The 22,460-nt window shown below is 40.1% G+C and overlaps 1 protein-coding gene across 6 annotated transcripts; it reads left to right on the top strand.

Annotated features, from left to right (window-relative positions):
* The first annotated feature begins 782 nt into the window (after positions 1–782).
* ZBTB18 (zinc finger and BTB domain containing 18) lies at positions 783–17,114 on the top strand. 6 transcript variants are annotated; one of them, XM_073671431.1, is made up of 3 exons: positions 783–1,028; positions 3,349–3,463; positions 13,749–17,114. In XM_073671431.1, exons 2-3 carry the CDS (start codon positions 3,421–3,423, stop codon positions 15,326–15,328), a joined length of 1,623 nt encoding a protein of 540 aa, XP_073527532.1. In that variant the 5' UTR covers positions 783–1,028; positions 3,349–3,420; the 3' UTR covers positions 15,329–17,114. The 6 variants fall into 6 exon arrangements, with proteins under 6 accessions (XP_073527532.1, XP_073527534.1, XP_073527536.1 ...); XM_073671433.1 differs by lacking the exon at positions 3,349–3,463; XM_073671435.1 differs by lacking the exon at positions 783–1,028 and having other exon boundaries at positions 3,447–3,576.
* The last annotated feature ends 5,346 nt before the right edge of the window (positions 17,115–22,460 follow it).

The raw sequence follows: 22,460 nt of genomic DNA, 5'->3' as shown, positions 1-22,460 counted from the left end.
ATACACACGGCAGAGCACACAGGGCTGACCGCAGAGCACACACGGTAGTATACACAGGGCTGACCGCAGAGCACACAGGGTAGTATACACACGGCAGAGCACACAGGGTAGTATACACACGGCAGAGCACACAGGGTAGTATACACACGGCAGAGCACACAGGGCTGACCGCAGAGCACACACGGCAGTATACACACGGCAGAGCACACAGGGCTGACCGCAGAGCACACACGGCAGAGCACACAGGGCTGACCGCAGAGCACACACGGCAGAGCACACAGGGCTGACCCCAGAGGACACATGGCAGTATACACAGGGCTGACCGCACAGGACACACGGCAGTATACACACGGCAGAGCACACACGGCAGTATACACACGGCAGAGCACACAGGGCTGACCCCAGAGGACACATGGCAGTATACACAGGGTTGACCGCACAGGACACACGGCAGTGTACACACGGCAGAGCACACAGGGCTGACCGCAGAGCACACAGGGTAGTATACACACGGCAGAGCACACAGGGTAGTATACACACGGCAGAGCACACAGGGTAGTATACACACGGCAGAGCACACACGGCAGTATACACACGGCAGAGCACACAGGGCTGACAGCACAGGACACACGGCAGTATACACAGGGCAGAGCACACAGGGCAGTATACACACGGCAGAACACACAGGGCTGACCGCAGATGCCATACGGAGTATACACAAGGCTGACCATAGAGGACACACCACAGAACGACGCGGACGATACCCCGCCTCTACCCCCCGTGAACTCTCGCGCAAGCGCGGTACTTTGCCAGCCTCTGCTATCCCTTCCTGCTCGCCTCGGTGGCCACCTTTCCTGGCACCTGGCCCGCCTAATAGGCGCCAGGCTGATGTGTGTGCCGAGTGCCGCCCCGGCTCTGTGCGCTGGGGAGACCTTAGCAATAGAGCGCTGAGCACGACGCTCGGAACAAGCTGGGAGTAGCGGAAGATCCGGCGGTCACTGGAGAAGCAGTGGCCAGCATTCTTCAGAGTAAGGCTGGGGTAATGGAGGGCTGCTCAGTGCTGCCGGCCGGGTCAAGGACGAGCTGCCGCTGACTCATTTCCCAGATGCAGGACATGAGGGGACGGAGCCGGTGTCAGAGACCAGTTCCAGCTCTGCTTGGAGCCTGACACCCGGCTGGCAGCCCCCGACCCTGCTGCGGCGTGCTGTCACCGGGCTCAGCCACAGCTTAGTGCTGACACCTAGGTGGGATTGTCCTTGGCACTTTCCATCTGTGCTATTGTGTTGGCTGGCCGTGCATGTTCCACTATATGTAATCACGCTGTGTTCCACAAGGTCGCTGATCTCTGTATGTTCCCCCATTGATCGGTAGGTTAACTATTGGTAGTGAGTACATGCATCTCTGTGTAACAGCTGTGTGTGTGTGTGTGTATATATATCTCACACACACATACGTACATGTGTATATATACATGTATAGGCAGCCGTCATGTACACCTATCTCCAGGAGTCTACAAGATAGCTCTTACAAGTTTGGTTTCTAAGGAAAAGGCATCACTTAACTCAGGAGCTGAGATTCTAGGGAACTTGCAATCAGGCTTGCTGCCCGCAGTGGTGCTTTCTTCCCACATTGTCGCTGGCTGCCCGCTGTGGTGCTTTCTGCCCGCAGTGGTGCTTTCTGCCCGCATTGTCGCTGGCTGCCCGCAGTGGTGCTTTCTGCCCGCAGTGATGCTTTCTGCCCGCATTGTCGCTGGCTTCCCGCAGTGTCGCTGGCTTCCCGCAGTGTCGCTGGCTTCCCGCATTGTCGCTGGCTGCCCGCATTGTCGCTGGCTGCCCGCATTGTCGCTGGCTGCCCGCATTGTCGCTGGCTGCCCGCATTGTCGCTGGCTGCCCGCATTGTCGCTGGCTGCCCGCAGTGGTGCTTTCTGCCCGCAGTGATGCTTTCTGCCCGCAGTGTCGCTGGCTTCCCGCAGTGTCGCTGGCTTCCCGCAGTGGCGCTGGCTGCCCGCAGTGGCGCTGTCTGAGGGATTGTTTCCAGGTATTATTACTCTGAACCTGTGCTACGTTTCAAATTAAACCTAATTTGAAAAGCCGTCCTGGGACTATATAGCGAGACCTGGCTCCTCATGATGGACAGGTCTCTGCCTATGTACACACATGGGAGGCCTGTCAATCGAGTGGGGAGAAGCTGTCTGCGAACCGCATTTCCCTATAGTCCCCGGGCGAGTTATCAAGCTATGATTTCTCTGACGTGCTGCAGTGGTTTAAAGTGAAACATACCTGACTGCAATTGTACGGTCCTTGGTTCGGCCTGCATGCCTCTAATGATAGCTTCCCTTAAAAGGAGTTGTGTAATAATAGTTAAAGGGAATCTGTCAGTAGGGTCAACCCTCCTAAGCCGTATATATGGACACGTAGATCACAGGGAGCTGAATAAAATAATATCTGTGATCTGATGTTTTATTCAGGGCTGTGGAGTCGGAGCCCATTTTGGTGGAGTCGGTATAAAATGGACCTTCTGTGACTCGTAAAATATATAATAAATTGGGTACAGTAGTTCAATGCAGTTTGGGGGAAATATTTTTTCATAAGAATTTGGGAAAGTTATGAAATGTCCTATTCCTGATCTAAGGGTCTAGACTTTTAGCTGAGATCAATCTGTGCTACAGTAAATTTATCACTTAAACATGAGCCATGTATGAGGGAGTCGTGGAGTCGGTGTCATGGAAATTGAGGAGTCGGAGGTTTGGCTTACCGACTCCACAGCCCTGGTTTTATTTCAGAGAAATCCATGTTTTTCTACATGTATATGAGCTTTTAAGATCGCTGTGGACCGTCCGCTCTTCAAATGTCTCATAGTAGTAACACATCCTCTAATTTAAAATAAGCTCTGGCGGCAGATTCTCATGCAGATCCGTGTCCGGCCTATAGTCCTAAACACCTCATTTACATATCAGAAAAACATGGATTTCTCTGGAATAAAACATCAGATCGCAGATATCTAGGTATCATTTTATTCAATTTTCTATGACCTGGGGGTCTTCAATAAACTCACTCACTGGACCAGCGCTGTTCTTTGGTGGGCTGTGCCCATTGGTTTCCTCGTTCCTCTCCTGGCACGGGCTGTCAGAAGTCACATGTGCTCACTTGCATTCAGACTGATCCTATCTGAACTTCTTTGATTTCCTTAGTTTTAGTAAATACTTGTTCTGTCTTTTTTTTCCAGTGATGCATATATTTAGAGTTTTTAGTTAACTTATACTGTAGTTGATCAGTGGCTTCTCTTTCACATTGTTTAAGACTCTGTTCACACATCTGTCAAGGTTTTCATTTTATTTTTCTGTCATAGGAGCAGAAAAATGAAAATGCTAGAGTGCCGGATCCATCACATGACGGATACCATGACTCTCATTATCTTATAATGGGATCCATTGGATTTTGCCAGAATGTCCCTCATTTGGACGGTAAGGATAGCGTGTCATGCTGAGCTATTCACCCCATCACCTATGATGGAGCCTCTGATGAGTGTGAGCAGAGCCTTAGCTGAATACGGATGGATCGGTGGGCCCCGTCACCTGTATGTATTAGATTTCTATAGTCTCTAAATAATATCACCTGCTCAGTAATATAACATATTTTATTAGTAGTATTGTACACCCCTCACAATTGATTATTCATTCATTACTTCTCTATCATTTTTAGGGGTACATGCACACATGGCAGAAATTGTTCAAATCCGACATTTCTGCCACTGTCAATTTATCTGAGCGGGGTTTGCAGAAATGGATGCACATGCTGATGGATGAAGTGGCACATGCCCATGGGTGACATATAACTGATAGGAAGAAAACCGTTTTTGATGTGTCAGGGTATGTGCACACAATGTCTTTTTGAGACGGATTCTGCCCATAACCCACCTGAAAATGGGTTCAAGAATCATTAAAAAATAATGAACATATGCACACCAATGTCAAAACGACTTTCTGTACATATGTTATGAAATTATTTTAACCACTTCAGTCTTGGAAAACCATGAAGCGGCTAAAAGAAGTGCCCTGACCATTCTTCAGGTGGCTTCCGCTTGGAAGCTGACTATTTTATATCTAAAATTAAAATATAGAAAAAAAGACGCCGGTGGCAAAGCCATGACAAGAAACAGCAAAGAAGGATTTACAAGAAAATACCGCCAGCATTTTCCTAAAGCGTCTTTTGCTCAAAAAGTATGTGGCTATCCTGGCATCTAAGATGTCACGTGCAAATACCCTTAGAAGCTGGGAAAAATGGACGACAGCTTAGATTCCCATGTCACTTAGACATGATTGCTCAGCAGAGAGGCTAAGACGTCGCTGCCAGAGCATCTTTTAAAGATGAGTTTTTGACTCCGTATCTTACATTTACAGAAAAGTAGATGGGATTTCTAGACCTCTCATGCCCACTGTGCTGTTTTTTATTCAGTGTAAACTGACTTGCGGTGCGTGTTTCAAATTCGCAACATATTAAATTCTCTTGCGAATACGCTGAGTTTGATGTGCGGATTTTTCCTCATAGAATTGCATTAGATGTGGAAAATCTGCATGCTAAAAAACCTATGTGCATTTCCTCGGCGGAAACGCTCTAAAAATGCATGTAATCTGCACATGACTGTAACAATAAAGTTTTCTCAAAGCCAAATACAAGGAAGTATCAAAAACAAAGCAGCTTCATTTAAAATATGAAAAGGCAAAAACATCAGATTCAAAGGTGTGATAAAACGCAGTGAAAAAAACGCAAGTAATGTAATTTACATAATAGGTGCAGAAATGCTGCAGGAAATCTACATTGAAAACTGAAAAATTCATCATGGGAGTGTAGTCTACAAGGGAATGTCTTGTTGAGTATTTCCGAGATGTAGTGTTAGTTCCTACCAAAATGGCTGAAGGAAAATAAGTAGTCCACAGCTCATTGATGCATATGGAGAGCAAAAAGCTAGTCAGTTCTCCCAGTACTACAGGAAATGTACTGTGGCGCAGATTGCTGGGAAGGTTGATGCTGCCTTTAATAGACTATGTCAGAACGCACAGTGCAGCACTTTTTTTTGTGTAGGCACTGGCCAGTCAGACTGCCCATGCTAACCACTGTTACTTGCCAAAAAGTGCCTACAGTGGGTACCTGACCTATGGAAGAAGGTGACCTGGTCTGAGGAATTGCATCTTCTTTTACATCACATAAATGACCGGGTATGCAGGCATCTTATGAGGAAGACATGACACATTTATGGATTAGGTGAACTGGGCAATGTTCTGTTGGATTCAAATGGAAGGTACTTTGACATGTACCACCTACCTAAACATTGTTGCAAATCAGTACACCCCTACATGGTAACTGTATTTCCTAAAGCACTATGCCAGCAGTTTTTTTTATTTCCCCATGGTAGTAATGTCACCAATGTAAGTTCCTTGCATTTAGTCTTCTACTTACTAGCCGCAGTCTTCTACTGTTCTCGGTGCCACTCTGGTCGTCTTCTGCAGCTTGTGTCCTGCCAGATGGCTCCAGTGTTTGTTGGGTGAGTCGGAGGTCACTTCTCAAGGTAAGTGTATGAGAGCCAGATAAGGTTCTCAAGTACTTACTTTGAGAGCTTATGATCGTTACCTCTGACCTCCAGTCAGTCAGGAACTACGGTCACAAGATGGCGGATCGGGACTGGAGCTGCATCGGGAAGAGTAGAAGACGGCGGCTGGTCAGTATATTAGTATGAAACATGGATTATTGACACCACTCCAGCGCAGAAAAAAAAATATGCTGGAGTGGTGGTTTAATGCCAGAGACACCCCCTAGCAGTGTGAAGCTCCCTGACACACTGCAGCAATTGCCATGTTCCTCAAGTCATTCTTGAGTAAAGAGTTTAACATTTTGTCTTGGGTTCCAAATTCCCAATATCTTACTTAGATCAAGTACTTGAGGGCTGCATCTGAAAAACATGTCCAATTCATGGAGTTCACAAGGATTTAAAGGGTATGGCTATTTGTGGAGGTAATTATTTTTTATCGAAAGATCATCTTTTCAATTGGGTTTTGTTAAAAGAAATGTAACTATTTTCTACAACCTCTGTGTTGCATTGTACATTTCTGGCTGTAGAATGAGTTAATAGTGAATCCCTCAGTGAGCTCTTTTGCTGGTTGAGTTTGTTACTGTTTCTTCTCCGAAGCTGATTTATAACCACTATTCAGCACAACTTTGATGTGGTCATAAATCAGCTTAGTAGAGTTCCTTAGAAGAAAGATGAGTTACCAACTCTGCCTTCAGAACTGATTCTACAGCCAGCTATGTTGAGCGCCAAACAATTCAAAATTGTTAATGAAACCCAATTGCAGATATGTAGGTTGTTTTAGTTTAAGCCAAAAAATACATACATGAAAAAGGGTTGTTTGGCCTTTAAAAAAAATTCACAGTGGGGAATCATACTGATAAAAAGAAGCTATACTCATACCATGAAACCACTCCCAGCTCCAGCAATGCTTCTCGGCCGGACAGCAAGTGATGATAATGTCACGCCAATCAGTTGCTGTCGAATCAGGAGACTGGTGTTTTTTTTTTCTGGTCTGGTTCCGGTACCTTTTAAGCAGCAGCACTGGAGCTGGGAGGTTATTCCTTGGCTGATCACAGCTTCCTCACTTTTATCAGCATGGTTTGCTACTGTAATTTAAAAAAAAACAAAAATAACCTAGGAATCCCTTTCAGTAAAACAAAGAAAAAATAAATTACCCCTAAAATTGTGTATATCCTTTCTGATGCTAACATCTTGATGACAGATACTTAGTCTGCACTATACAAAGCAGGCACGTTGGTGTGTGTTTGTATATAAGAGTGTGCTCCTAATTTCCATCACTTTAGGATGAGTATTCTGCTTTCTTGTGTGATAGAATCCTTTAGATTGCTGGCTAGATAACACTATCATGCACCGCTGTTCTGTCAGATCACTTTAGATATTGTGCTCTACAGGTACGTGCTGTGCAAGCCCCACCATGAAATCCGGTGACATTGGGAAACTAATGCTCATGTACGAGACGACATATTCACTCGAATTTGGCTATTCTGTTGCATGGTATCTGTAATTCTCAAATACAGTGCCTTACTTGTGTTGCACAGCATAATAAACTTTCACTCTTGAGTAATTTTAAAAGGTTGTTCCGCAAAGGTTCGATTCTCGGGACTCCACACTTGAATAGAAGGGGGTTTACTAGGCCCCTATTTGCCCTTCATTCCATTGATCGCAATTTGAAGCAGGCTGTTTGTATTAGCTCCATGGAGAGTGATTGGAGTGTCCAAGTGTATGCATAAACACAGATCCAAACTCCTTTTGGCAACCATGCCATAAGAAGAAACAGGCTTGGACCCCCAGTGATAAGACCTATTTTGTGGATGGGTGATTACAATCCTTAATGTGTTTTAAATGGGTTGTAAGCATGACCGTGGAGTCTGAGTCTGTGTCTGTTTCCATTTTGTTGGAATTGGAGTCGGTATAAAATGGACCGACTCCTAAAATACATAATAAATTGGGTACAGTAGTACAAGGAAGTATGTGCTGTAAATGTTTTCATAAGAATTTGGGAAAGTTATGAAATGTCCTATAACTGTCTGTTCTGTTCCTGATCTGAGGATCTCGGCTTTTAGTTGAGATGAATTTGTGCTGCACTTTATGTACATGCTCAGTAGTGAGGCAGGGCTGTGGCGTCACTCGGAAGTCAGGGAAACTGAGGCTTCTGAGTCGGTGGTTTGGCTTACCGACTCCACAGCCTTGGTTGTAAGGTTGCTCCTTGTGCACACCCACAGGCAATCCGGTTTCATAAATGTAACCCTTTTATGTCTATTTTTTTGATGATTTTCAATGTGAAAAGAATTTAGCACAATACAATGCAATTGAATGTAGATCTATGAAATGTAGCAGATTGTATTAAAGCTGGGGAATTTATAATGTACCACATGGCCTCTTTTGCGGTGAGAATACTGTGACAGATAGGACAAGTCTGCCTCAAAATCTGCCTGTAAAATGTGCATACTTTGCTGCCGATTTGTAAGTTTTACTTCTGTAGTAATTTATACCTCGCGTAGATTCAGAAGGGTTATTTCCTCCAAGAAGACACTTTAGAGGTGCCCTATTATTATTGATGATTATTATTATTATAGTGCCATTTATTCCATGGCGCTTTACATGTGAAAAAGGGGTATACATAGCAAAAACACTTACAATAATCTTGAACAAAACATGACGGCGACTGGTACAGGAGGAGCGAGGACCCTGCCGGCGAGGGCTCACAGTCTACAAGGGATGGGTGAGGATACAGTAGGTGAGGGTAGAGCTGGTCGTGCAGCGGTATGGTGGAGCGACGGTTACTGCAGGTTGTACGCTTGTCGGAAGAGGTGGGTCTTCAGCTTCCTTTTGAAGGTTTCCACTGTAGGCGAGAGCCTATTAGAAAAATATTCTCTTCATAGTGGGGGAACCACTACAGGATTACTTCCTTCTGGTGCAGATGGCACAGCTCATAAGGCTTGGGGTACCCAGTAACTCTGGCTGCGGCAGCCATCATACAACTGAAGTTCACTCTGTGCTACATTGCGGCACTCTAGAAGTTAATGAGGTCACATTGCAAAATCCCAAAACTAACACAGCAAGGAAGTCGGAAAAGATCCAACTGTCAGATTTTTTGTGACTTGATTGTTACTGTTGCGGTAGCGTAGGTGTTGCAATGCAATCCCATTCACTTCTATAGTGCTGTGATGTAGCCACAGCACTAAGCGAACTTCGATCACATGATGGCTGTTGTGGCCCAAGTTGGCGTGTAGCCCTAATGATTGCCTATTCTTCTGGCCACTAAATGAGGGTCCACATGAAATTAGACGTGTAGAGCTCAGCCTATTGTTGAGGTCTCTTCATTGCAGAAACATGTTGCCCCACCTTCTTCCAGTATTTACAAAGTTCTGTGATGCTACTGCCTGTCCATGACCAATGGTGAAATCTACGGTCTGTCATTTTATTTTTTCAGTCATTGCACATACTTTCCCCGGTTTCCCGCTTGGCGTATGCTACGTGTCTATTAGTTTAGAAGTTTTAGGAACTTTTGTGGCACTTGTGTATTTTTATCTTCTATATAGGTATTCTGGTATGTTCACGTGGGTTGGATACTCTGCCGATTTTCTGTCTATAAAATTTACTGTGTATGAGTTGTGGATGAGAATCTATGAAATTCTGCAATGTTAGTTGAGCCTTGCTGTGGTCTTGATATCACAAGGATGTAAGTTTAGGCTACAAATATTCACCACTGATTTCACCATTTGCACTGGAAAGAAATCTGCAGTAAACTTGCAGCTTTTCACAGGTCAGTATCTCCAGTATGTGTGGTGACAGTTTCCACACGTCCTGGAGACACTGACACAGGCAGACCCATTCAAATCCATAGGTCTGCGTACATGTCAGTATGTTTCCGCGAACTGTGTGTCCGTGTGCTCCACACGTTGACATGTCCGTTTTTTTGCGGATGCACGGTCCTTAAAAGTGTCTCACGCTGAACACACACGGATGGCATCCATGTGTCATCCGTGTGACACGTACCGGCGCCTGGGAATCAGTGTACAGTTAGCGCTGTTCCCAACCGCCGGGTGCTGAACGCTGCCCTCATCATGGTTCCCTACCAGCGCTGCGATCAGCACCAACAGGGACAATTCTGAAGGTAGTAGTCTACTCCCGCAGTGTCCACCTGTAAAAATAAGATTAATACAATAAAATCCATATACTCACCTAAGTGTCCCCCTAATCCATTCGACCGATCAGCAGAGGATCCGGGGAGAATGAGCCACTCCAACGAGCAAGCCCCGGAGCTGAGCTCAGGAGCGGTGACCTGTCACTTACTGAGCGCAATTTTATTTTTACAGGTGGGGACACCGAGAGCAGAGTACTACTTCCCTCAACATTGTCCCTGCTGGTGCTAATCGCAGCGCCGGCAGGGAACCATGATGAGGGTAGTGTTCAGCACCGGCGCTTGGGAACAGCGTTAACTGTACCGCTGATTCACAGGCGCCGGTCCGCGTGAACTTGATGTGCCGCACGTGTGACACACACGGAACAGGGTTATCTCCGGTACTGGAAATATACGGACATGTGAAACCGGCCTAAAGCTGTATAATTAAGTTTTGCCTACCATCAGCCACTAGAAGAATTGAGCCATAGTGCCGTTCTGAGTGTCATAATTTTTCTGCTGGTAACTGCAATTTGTACATCTAGTAGTTTGTATTTTCCAATTTCTTTAATAGTGATCTCACACTTAAAGGGACTCTATCAGCACAGAATGACCGTTTAAACGAAGTACAGAAGCTAGGTGCATCATGCTGCACTTAATCATTTATATACACTTTTCCATCTATCTTTGCCCTTCTCTGTCTCTAAAGTGAGATCTGTCAATCAAAGGGGGGAGTGGAGATAGATGGAAAATAAGCAGGTAAGAAGCTATATATAAACGATTGGCAGTGCCATAATGCACAGAGTGCCTGTAGTTGGTTTCTGCAGTCATTACGTGCTGCCAGAGTCCCTTTAACAAGAACACCTATAAGCTACAAGAAGATGAGACTTTGTAATGTTTTCTAGAAACCTTGAGAGTACCGGCCCCAAGACTCCAGGGCTGCCATTTTTTTTTTAAATCTTTTGTAAGATACATTTTTTTTATATTGTTTCATTATGGACTTTCAGTTTGAAACAGAAATCTATTATTTTTTAATAATAATACTTATTTTCTATTTTATAAAGTGTTTAGTGTTTTTTTTCCGTGTAAATGTATATACACAAGCACAGTTGTAGGCCGGCTTATAGAAATAATGCACCATTATCCCTTACTGTGGGGACCAAAAGTCGATCTCCAGGACAAAAAAAATTGCTTACGTGAATAGAGTATTTTATTATGATGATTAGGAAGCATGGGGATGGCACTCAGCCTAGCCCTTCTAAAGCTGACTATGGGTAGTGGGCATAGCTACTTTCCTAAACTTTTAGTCATGGAACAGGGGCAAGGCAAAGAGTTTGGCCTACATCCTTTTACCCTACCAGAGGCTTGCAGCCTCATTTACCGTCTCTTCTATGGAAGTACCATATATCATGTAATGCTCTGTGTTACACACTGTAATGGAAGGGGGCATCACATGATTTACTTGCTTAAGGCTTTCCACCAACAGAGCTGCTGTAGGTAGGTAGTAGCCACTCTGCAAAGGAGGCGCCAAGAGCAGCTGCTCCACATTGCATACACCACTTTTCCATTGTCTGGAATATGACTTGTAGTTTAAATTATTAGGCTAAAATTTAAGAAATATTGGATTATTAATACTTTACGTTTTCATGTTATGAAATCATAAGCTACAGAAAGCGAGCTACAAAGAAATCATATAAATAAATACTGTTAGATACAATATATTATTAACAATGTGAAATTGTTTTCAGAAGAAAATGAAAAACAACTTGGCGATTCCAGCTACTTTTGCACGAGTTAAATATCAGGTGGTAATTCTCCTACCTATTGTCTAGTGTTTATGTGACACTCACAGATGTTAGGCGCATAAACAGAATAGGACCGTGTGTATGTTCAGTGTGAGGTTGCATTGTTATTTCATCAGCCACTTGCAGGAATATCTTGATCTTTTTGTGTATATGTTTTCCATGGGCACTCTTAAGCCTGTCTTAATATCTAGGGAAACTGGCATTGGAATTTTTATTTTATATTCTATTTCTTTAAAATAATAAAATGTATAATATTTAATAAAAGCCTCTTCCAAAGATAACACAAATCTATTTTATCCAGTCTGTAACTTTGTACAGATAAAGCCGGAATGTAAGTTAGCATTGCTTATTGTGCGTATAAATATGTACATAGATGTATAGTTTTGCATTATTTTAACACACATACACAGCGTATTATTTTTTAAGCAACATGTTGTAGGAGTTCATACCTTCAATACATGAAATCAAAAATGGTGTGAAGTTGTTAGAAAATTCCATAATTATAATAGTCCATATGTTAAGTTGGTATGTGAAGAAAGTTTAGAAAAGAGGAAACTTTGAAGTTTTTGTTTATACAAACTGAAGAAAAAAAAGTTCTCCTAAGAAAAAGCTGGTGGCAGGAGTGTAGAGGAGCAGCATATGGCATTAAAAGGAGCACAGCTGGAGGTAGCATTTCCATCTGAACATGATGTCAGAGCAGCTGACAGCTTGCCATCCCTCAGCCTTTTATTCTAACACACAGCCAGGGAGTTAGTGTGTGCAGAGCTGTGTGGGGAAAAGGTATCTTATTCCTCTCTAACATCCTCTCCACTTTGCATCTGTTTGTCAGTCTGTTTTTTTTTTCCTCCCTTCGTTTTTTTTTTTTTTTTCTTCCTTGAGTCGATCAATATACAACCAGCATACATCACTTGAAAAGGGAGTACATCATCGGGTCTATGTATAAAAAAGGTAGGACTTGCACTAAATGCAGTTGTATATTGATTTGTCATTTCTTCTTTATCTATTTTTCCTGCTTTTTATCATGGCTTATTTGACCTTAAATATCCGGGTCACTGCTTCTTTCAAGAGCCTGCTGTTTACCATTATTTAGAACATTAACTTGTTTTGTGATCCTAGATTGTATTGTGCGCCTTTGCTGCATTGTCGGTGAGGTTAACACTGTACACCAATTCTGACGATCTCTTGTATGATAAATCATGCATGCTGCAATTATTTGTATGTTGTGGTACATGGTGGGTGTTTATTATCTTGTTACAGCTTTCAAGCATTCCAAATTTTTCTTTTTTATTTTACGCTAAGTCATGTCTGGCAGACTGGAGAAACAGGCCTATATTAAGGTTGTGTTCTATTATATCTATTTAGGTTAAAAATTCACCTTGCTTCATCCTAATGACTATTTTGTTCACATTTTGTACATCTACCTGTTATAGGAATATATTATATATGTTGCATATATCCTCCGTACTTGTTTATGTACTAGTAAACTAATTTAGAACTTGTAGATTTGAGCTGCTTGAATTGGCCAGACAGCTGTAATCGCACTCCTCTATTCTTAATCTCTTTATCTGGGCAGCAGCTGCCATATGGCCACCGTCAGCTGGATCAGATGTTTATAAGCTTCCTTCTTCGTCCCTCTGTCCTTTCAGCCTACTAATTTGATCACAGCTACCTTGTGAGCTGCCCTCAAATCTTTATTTTTAGCCCTCTTAAGGATTAGGATTGATGTGGGTTACAGGGCACTTAAAGTGATTGTATTTGTTAATCTTTGCATTCTTTTGTTTTGTAATGATAACTTAAGATTTTTATTTATTGCAAAATATATGTAGTTTGAAGGATTTTTTTCTTCCCTTTTTTTATGTAATTTTGTATTGGGATAATTTAAACAGCTGCCCGCTAGGTTTACTGTGCCTGCATGGCCTGAATAAAGTGTGAACAAACTTCATAACAAACATCATAGTCCCTCTATACCTATTGAATAAGGTTTGTGTTATAGATTCTTGCTCATTCTTTCTGTTCTCTGGCACAAAATGTATTGTGAAGAGTATGTCCATTAGTTAGAAATGAAATCTTAGTCTGATCTGTGAAACTTGTCTTTTCTTTTTAAAATGACAGCTCTAGAATTAAGAACACGGTCAGAGTTATGTTTCAGATTTTTCTTATGGGTTCAGTCACTGAAGATTTACCATAGTGCACTTCTAATAAGAATCGTCTAATGCAAGATTTCTGTTGTTTAGGTTATGAAGACAGTATGGATTTTCCAGAACATAGCAGACATTTGCTACAGTGTTTGAGTGAACAGAGAGATCAAGGATTTCTGTGTGATTCTACTGTTCTGGTAGGAGATGCCCATTTCCGAGCTCACAGAGCTGTACTGGCTTCATGCAGTATGTATTTCCACCTCTTTTACAAGGATCAGCTGGACAAAAGAGACATTGTTAACTTGAACAGTGACATTGTTACAGCTCCAGCCTTTGCTCTCCTGCTTGAATTCATGTATGAAGGGAAACTCCAGTTTAAAGATCTGCCTATTGAAGATGTGCTTGCAGCTGCCAGTTATCTCCACATGTACGACATTGTCAAAGTCTGCAAAAAGAAACTGAAAGAAAAAGCTACGACAGAAGCAGACAGCACAAAAAAAGAGGAAGACTTTTCAAGTTGTTCAGATAAAGTAGAAAGCCTTTCAGATGGTAGTAGTCACATGGCAGGTGATCTGCCTAGTGATGAGGAAGATGGTGAGGCTGAAAAATTGAACATTGTTCCAAGTAGAGGTGATTTGACAGCTGACTCTGAGAACATGTGGTTGAGGTTGTCGTCTGATTCCACCAGCATTACTCAAACTAGCGCAGAAACTGAAACGCACACAACCGCTGTGAAAACAGCACCTAGTCCTTGCAGCTCAGCTGGCTCCTTATCTGGGAGGTCTAATACTTCTATAAGGGATACAGCAGATTCAGACTGTGTTCTGGACCTGTCTGTGAAATCCAGTGTGGCAGGAGCTGAACCACTGAGTACCTCCTACTTCTCTTCATCAGAAACACTAAGAAACAATCTAGTTCACGTAAAAGTAGAAAAAGAAACATCATGTGATGAAAATGATATAGATACTACTGATTATGATATGGAACACAGCACTGTGAAAGAAGGCATAAGTAATGATGTAAGGACACATTATGAGTCCGTCCACTTAGGTTCTTCACGAGAAGATTCAGTTTTAAGACAGCTGGATCATGATGACAAGGCAAGTGATGATGAGATGATCACTCCTGATAATGAGAGAGTTCAAATAGAAAGCAGCATGGACACCAGTCTTCTTCCTTTTGTTTCGAACATGCTTAATCCTGGGGGGCAAATATTTATGTGTCCACTTTGCAACAAAGTTTTTCCAAGTCCACATATCCTTCAAATTCATTTAAGTACACACTTTCGAGAACAAGACGGTATACGAAGTAAACCTACTAATGATGTCCATGTCCCTACTTGCTCTCTCTGTGGTAAGACTTTTTCTTGTATGTACACTCTAAAGCGTCATGAGAGGACTCATTCTGGGGAAAAGCCTTTCACTTGTACTCAGTGTGGAAAAAGTTTCCAGTACTCTCACAACCTGAGCCGGCATGCTGTTGTTCATACACGGGAGAAACCACATGCTTGTAAGTGGTGCGAGAGAAGGTTTACACAGTCTGGAGACCTGTACAGGCACATAAGAAAATTTCACTGTGAACTAGTAAATTCTTTATCTGTTAAAAGTGAAGCGTTGAACTTGCCTGGCGTGAGAGACTGGACTTTAGAAGATAGTTCTCAAGAACTGTGGAAATGAATGCAATGTATGTTCATGCATGCATACAAGGTTTAGAGTTATGTATGCACGCAGAAAAGTACACATATGCACTGGCGGTGTATTTAACAAGAAGTTAAATATTCCCCTTTACACGCAACCTAACATTTTTAATGTAGAGAGACATCCTAAATTTTGTTATGCAAACCTAAATCGAGCCATGTCATTTTAAGACTATGACCCCATGGGAAAATCATTTGTTTAACTTGAAAATTTAGTTATTGTAACAGTGTTGCACTTTATCAAATGAACATGGGTCTCTACACTGAATGTTGTATTAAAATCAAGTTATTATATTTATTTAGTTTATTTGACGTTGCGGAGATATATGCATTGGCCAGTAAACGCTGGGAACTGTCTAATGACACTATATTGTTTTGGACATGGTGTACACCTGATTTCTGCAGTAAAGCTACTTTATAGGTTTTCCTCTAAACTGAGTATATCCTGCACCTCCTATTTCATTTTAAAGGGAAAGTGATACATGCTTCCATTTAAGGAAGAGCCTAATTCTTCACATTATCTAAAAAAAAAAATCATATGAATTGTGAGATAATTTGTATAAAAAAAAAGCAAACCTATTTTAAATAAAAGGATTGTGAAGGTAGTTAAATGTTTAACTTGGCTTTATAATGTATCATTTCGTATAACTTAAATTAATGAAGTGTTGTCAAACAACTTGAACGCTGCTTTTAGTTTTCCTCTGCTAACTATTTAAACAGAGCCGCATGAATAGTTCTTCTATCATTAATATTATGTACTTACAAGATAGTAATTTATTTGTCCATAATTTTATCTGAAAGAAATATGCTGTTAAAGTTGCATCTTTATGTTCTCATGACACAGTGCACAGTGTTGTACGTGTATTTTCTACCTTTTTTCTCAGATTTAATTTCAGCCACCACTTGTTCCCTGAAATATACAATGGTTTACAGATATTTACAGATTACATATTTAATTAGTAAGTATATGCATCCTAAAAAGGAAGAATATTAAATGAATGGCACTTAATTTACTAATTATTTTAGAATTATATAAAGATATATGCATACTACTATTTCAACTACTGCTTGAATCAAGACAAAGCAATAGATGACCTAATACAAATTCAGGGTTTTATAGGGTTCTAAAAAAGCAGTGTTTTTCATGGTCACTTGAGAGATTAACTTTTGTCAACTCGTAGAATTATTCCCCCCCCCCCTACACATACTGATGTAGTATGGCATAAATATAGCCATGTTGAAAAATCATAAAGGGTCAATTTTATTTTTTCATTTTATTTTTATTGAAGCTATAAACGCCTGAAATGTACAGTTGCTAACATGAGGAGCATTTCCAATAAGTCTGAAAATATATGCTGCATCATTATTTTTTTTTTTTTTATATATATCAGAATATTAAGATTTAAAATAGAATGGAGGAAAAAAAAAGACAATTCAGTGGAACAATGTGTATGTACTTGAAGTTTTTATAACAATTGTATTTAAGAATGGTAAATTTAATTGAATAATATGGATATGACAATCAATGAATATGTATTGGCAGTTTATAGTTTTGCTTTTTATTTAGCATTTTAAAATGTGTGGTTTGTGATTTACATTTGTTTAATTATTAGACTTCTGTCTAGCCTTGACAATCATTGTACTTTTTTTTTTTCCAGGAAAGGGGTGGGTAATTTATTATATTATTGTTTTAATTTTGTATTTTGTGTAGGTGTTCGAGATATTTCAAACAGTGTGATATTTCAATAAAACAGATAAATTGGAAACAGTGCCATCCATTTAGTATTATTTTAATTACCCTTCCTCCCCATAATGTGTATATAGTATATTCAGTACAGTTCTTAAGGTGAAATTGCATGAATTTGTTGAATTTATATCATTCTAATTTTAATGACGGATGTCAGGTATGTATCCTCAACAAACTATCACTAAGAATAATATTGAAAACACTTTTCCATTTGAGTAATATACCAATTTGTGAGATTAAGCGTTGCATAAAACTCCCATGCATTACTTTTTTCACAATCAGTAATAGGTTTGAATATAGATTTTGTATAAATTTGTCATGATTTGGGTAGATTTGTATTTTATTTGTACATCTTTACATTCGACATTTTTAGTAAAATATAGAAACATTTGATATGACCAGTGTAAGCCATTATAGAACGTAAGATTTATTTTCTAATGTACATGTTTGCAAGGGTCAGTGGACATAGGTTACGCATATGAAACATAATACTTTTGAATTGTTTCTTTTAGATATGTGTTTAATAATATTACATACCAAGATATCCTACAGTGCTTCATAATAGGATAATTCAATCGCTGGACCAGTTGTACTATAAAACGTATTAATTTTCTCTGCTCAAATACACATTTACCTTTGTCTCCCGTTTATAAACGAATTTAACAAAGGAGGCCAAATGAAAGCCCATTATTTTGAGGAATTTGATGGATATGTGTGCACTTTTGTGAAATTTAGGAACATGTTTAACTGTAAAAATGATTGTTTAGTGTTAATATTTTAGTACGTATTATTACTGCTGCAGTAAAGCACCAGAATATTGGTCGTTCTCAGGTCATCAGTTCAAACACTGATATTACCTGCTATAATCAATCTAAATAATGAGCCTTAATGATATAACAAAAGCAGTGTGACAAAAGGAAAAGAAATCTCTTGCAATGTGCAAAATGCACATACCGCTTTGCAAACAGTTTACCTAAAAAAAAAATTACTCTTTAACAAAACCTCCAATGAGGTTTTTTTTTTATATGTGCATAGACTGAAATGTCACAAAGAAATGTTATGGTGTATATTTAAGAAACATTGTTTTTTAATTCAGTAATAGATTTTTTTTCATTAACTCGCTGTCATTTATTTTTAAGCATTATATTGCTTCTTTTCAACACTTAATTTTCAGGCAGAAGCTTAAACCTTTGTTATAGATCTCAAAGTAAATCTTGCAATTTAGTCACAGTAAATGCACAAATTTTGAGTAAAACTTCTGACTTTTTTTTTTTATTATGAATGTTCTTATTTTAGTTGGCCATTTCAACTTATAATTCTATAATAACTCATGAAAAAAAAGTGAGTGAAATGTGTCTGCTTTTTGTGTCTTTTACTTTAATATATTTTTTTCACCAGCTTTAGGGTTGATTTATTTTACTCTTACAAATGTGTATATTTCCTTGATGGCTATGCATAGAATCATCTTCTCTACCAGCATAAAATATGATTGGGTCTCTCAAGTCTGTCTAATCTTAAGAGACATTACAGTACTGACAGGTGCTTCACAGAGAAGATGGCAGAGATTGGTGACTTAACTGCCAGGCTGCCTGGTGTGGTCAAGCAAGATTTAACACAAATCACATGAGGACACAAAGAGTGTGTGTTATATTATATGTCAGAAGTATATTCTTTGAAGGAGTAGGTCCTTCAAAGTATATATTTTTGTGCTCATGTATTCTAACTAGTCCACTAGGACAAAGTAAAGGGGTTTCCAAGTTCAGAATATCGATGGTCTCTCTTTCTAGCACTACTGATGATCAGTTGCTTGAAAGGGCCACAGAACCCCTACAGCCTATTATTAATAGCGCACCCCATGAATAGGCCATCAATATTTTAAAAATTAAAATCGATTAAATATTACTGCACCCATAATATACAGCAACAGTCCCGTAGAGTTTATGAACTCAATGATTATATGTGAGTACCTAGGAACTTACCTGCTATGTTTATTCCTCAGTGAGTGCAACTTAGGTAAATTTTAGCTTAGCCCTTTATGGTGGACCAAATCTAGATCCAGTCTACTGGGAGTCTGAGGTAGTCGGAAACTCACCCCCTCGCTTTAGGTTTAGGCTGCACCTCTTGCACTTCCCCACAGCTGCGCCTCTTTAGATTGGCTCATGAAGGAAGTCCTTGCAGAGACCTATCTTTTATTACAGCAATGGCGGAATCAAGTGCAGTGACAAAAAGGTCTTTAATTGCCACTCCTATACAGAAGCAAATGATCCTTCGTAAGAGGCCTAGACTATCATTAATTGCTGTACACAATTACCCTGATTTTCTTACAGCAAAAACATCTAATGAACAACCACGTTTTCAGATGGTGAAGTGAGTAACCGTAACATTTACACAGTCATATGCTCAGGGTCTAAAATATGTGTCCAATTAATTACTATGTTACATACTTTGGTTACCCAAGAGTTGCATTTAATTAAACGTGCTACTACCCTCTAGGTAAAAAAATAATTGTCTTTATTGATGTGATAATATCGTACAGAGCATAATAAATATTTTAACATCTTTTTCAGTTTTTTTTTTAATAAAGTCCAAATTAAACCTGAACTATTTAAACTGTTATTAACCACTTCGCACCAGAGCCTGTTTTCACCTTCAGGACCAGGCCAATTTTTTCAATTCTGACCACTGTCACTTTATGAAGTAATTACTCTGGAACGCTTCAACGTATTCCCCTGATTCTGAGATTGTTTTTTTCATGACATATTGTACTTCATGATACTGGTAAAATTTCTTCGATATAACTTACATTTATTTGTGAAAAAATTGGAAATTTGGCGAAAATTTTGAAATTTTCTAACTTTGAATTTTCATGCCCTTAAATCAGAGAGATATGTCACACAAAATAGTTAATAAATAACATTTCCCACATGTCTACTTTACATCAGCACAATTTTGGAACCAAAATTTTTTTTTGCTAGGGAGCTATAAGGGTTAAAAGTTGACCAGCGATTTCTCATTTACAAAAACATTTTTTTAGGGACCACATCATATTTGAAGTCACTTTGAGGGGTCTTTATGACAGAAAATACCAAAAAGTGACACCATTCTAAAAACTGCACCCCTCAAGGTGCTCAAAACCACATTCAAGAACTTTATTAACCCTTCAGGTGCTTCACAGGAATTTTTGGAATGTGGAAGAAAAAAATTAACATTTAACTTTTTTCACAAAAATGTTACTTTAGACCCAATTTTTTCTATTTTCACAGGGGTAACCGGAAAAAATGGACCCCAATTTTTTTTGTGCAATTTCTCTTGAGCGTGCTGATACCCCATATGTGAGAGAAAACCACTGTTTGGGCGCACTGCAGGTGAAGGAGCGCCATTAGACTTTTTGAATATAAAATTTGTCTGAATAATTAGCAGACGCCATGTTGCGTTTGGAGAGCTCCTGATGTGCATAAACAGTGGAAACCCCCTACAAGTGACACCATTTTGGAAACTAGACCCCTTAGGGAACTTATCTAGATGTGTGGTGAGCACCTTGAACCCCAAGGTGCTTCACAGAAGTTTATAATATTGAGCTGTAAAAATAAAATTTTCACATTTTTCCCACAAAAACGTTTTTCATCCCTTAATTTTGCATTATCATAAGGGTAATAGGAAAAATTGCACCATGAAATTTGTTGTGCAATTTCTCCTGAGTACGCCAATACCCCATATGTGGGGGAAAACCACTGCTTTGGTGTACGGCAGGGTTCGGAAGAGAAAGGAGCGCTATGTTGGCTGGGATAGGTTGCAGACACCATGTCACATTTGAAGAGTCGCTGACATGCCGAAACAGCAGAAACCCCCACAAGTGACCCCATTTTGTAAACTACACCTCTCAAGGAATTCAACTAGGGAAGTAGTGAGTATTTTTTAATTTTTTAATTTATACCATTGGGCAGTGAAAAAAGCATAATTATATTTTTCCCACAAAAAAATGTTTTACCCTCAGATTTTACATTTTCACACAGGGCAATGGGTAAAAATGGTGCCGAAATGTCACACAATTTCTTCTAAAAGTGGCAATACCCCATATGTGGCTGTATCGTACCGCTCAGCCATACGGCGAGATCTGGGGGGGACGGAGTGCTATTTGACAATTGGAGAACAAATTATTGTAGAATAGGGATTTGGGAGCACAAAACTTTCTGAATTTCTTTTGGGGGGCAAGGGCCATTTCGCTTTTCCAGAGCCTTTCTGCTACCAGTAACTTGGAAGTCTTTTATATTTTTAACAGATGTCAGACCTGAGTGGGGACTAGCTTTTTTTGAGGACTGAGTTGAAGCTTTTATTGGGAACATTTTATGTAACATTTATCCGGCGCTCTAGGCTGAGCACTTACATCGGGGTTTCCATCTAAATTTCCAAGTGATATAATTCAGATGAAACCCCTGCGGGATCCATTCACTGTAATGAGGCAGCAGAGTTACTCTGGACTCCGTCTGGCCTCTGTTTAGCGGTGTCCTTTTTTTCAGAAGTGCACAAAACGGGCCAACCGCACTTTTATGCACGCCTAAAACAAATGACACCGTGGGATCCCAGGCTAGACGGCATCCACAGTGGCCTATATCTGTCTCATTACAGGGAATCTTCCGTCATGGGTTCTGGCAGAATCACGTATTTCAGAGATTTACACGGAAACTCTGGTGTAAGTGCTCAGCGCAGAGCGCAGGATAAATGTGAGCAGAGCCATACTGCGATCTTTCGGAGACATAATAAACTAATCAGTAGCAGGTGAAGAATTGGTTTTATTTATTTTTTACGCCGCTCCTCGTGCGGTGTAAGTGATTAGATTACTTTATTCTTCGGGTCGGTGCGATTACAGAGATACCAGATTTATATCGGGTTTTTATGACTGACAGCTGTCACACACTAAAAGACGCTTTTTTTTGCAAAATCTAGTTTTTGCATCACCATATTTTGAGAGCTATAATTTTTCCATATTTCGGCCGACAGTCATGTGATGGCTTGTTTCTTGCGGAACAAGATGACGTTTTCAGCGGTACCATTTTTATTTCTATTTTGCTTTTTGATCGCATTTTTTTCCACTTTTTGTTTGGCGATATGAAAAACCATATTTTTTTGCTCCGTTTTTGATTTATTTTTATTACGGTGTGCACAGAAGGAGTTAATTAGTGTGACAGTTTTATAGCTCGGGTTGTTTTGGACGCGGCGATACCAAATATGTGTTCTTTTTTTGGTTTTGTAAAAATATACGGATTTATTGGTTTAATATTTTATTTATTTATTTTTATTTATTTTGTGATTTTTTTTTAACAGTTTAAAAACTTTTTTTTTTACTTTTTTTACATTTTTACTTAGT

The sequence above is a fragment of the Phyllobates terribilis genome, unplaced genomic scaffold (genome assembly GCF_046119375.1).
Source record: "Phyllobates terribilis strain yellow unplaced genomic scaffold, ASM4611937v1 Scaffold_3__8_contigs__length_932513732, whole genome shotgun sequence".
In the NCBI taxonomy this organism is placed as follows: domain Eukaryota; kingdom Metazoa; phylum Chordata; class Amphibia; order Anura; family Dendrobatidae; genus Phyllobates; species Phyllobates terribilis.
Note: the sequence above shows the minus strand (reverse complement) of the source record. Positions and strands in the feature narration are given on the sequence as shown.

Coding starts and splice junctions, on each gene's coding strand:
- ZBTB18 (XM_073671431.1), top strand. CDS start 3,421: ATGGGATCCATTGGATTTTGCCAGAATGTCCCTCATTTGGACG. Junction 3,464..13,748: donor GAATGTCCCTCATTTGGACG/GTAAGGATAGCG, acceptor TCTGTTGTTTAG/GTTATGAAGACAGTATGGAT.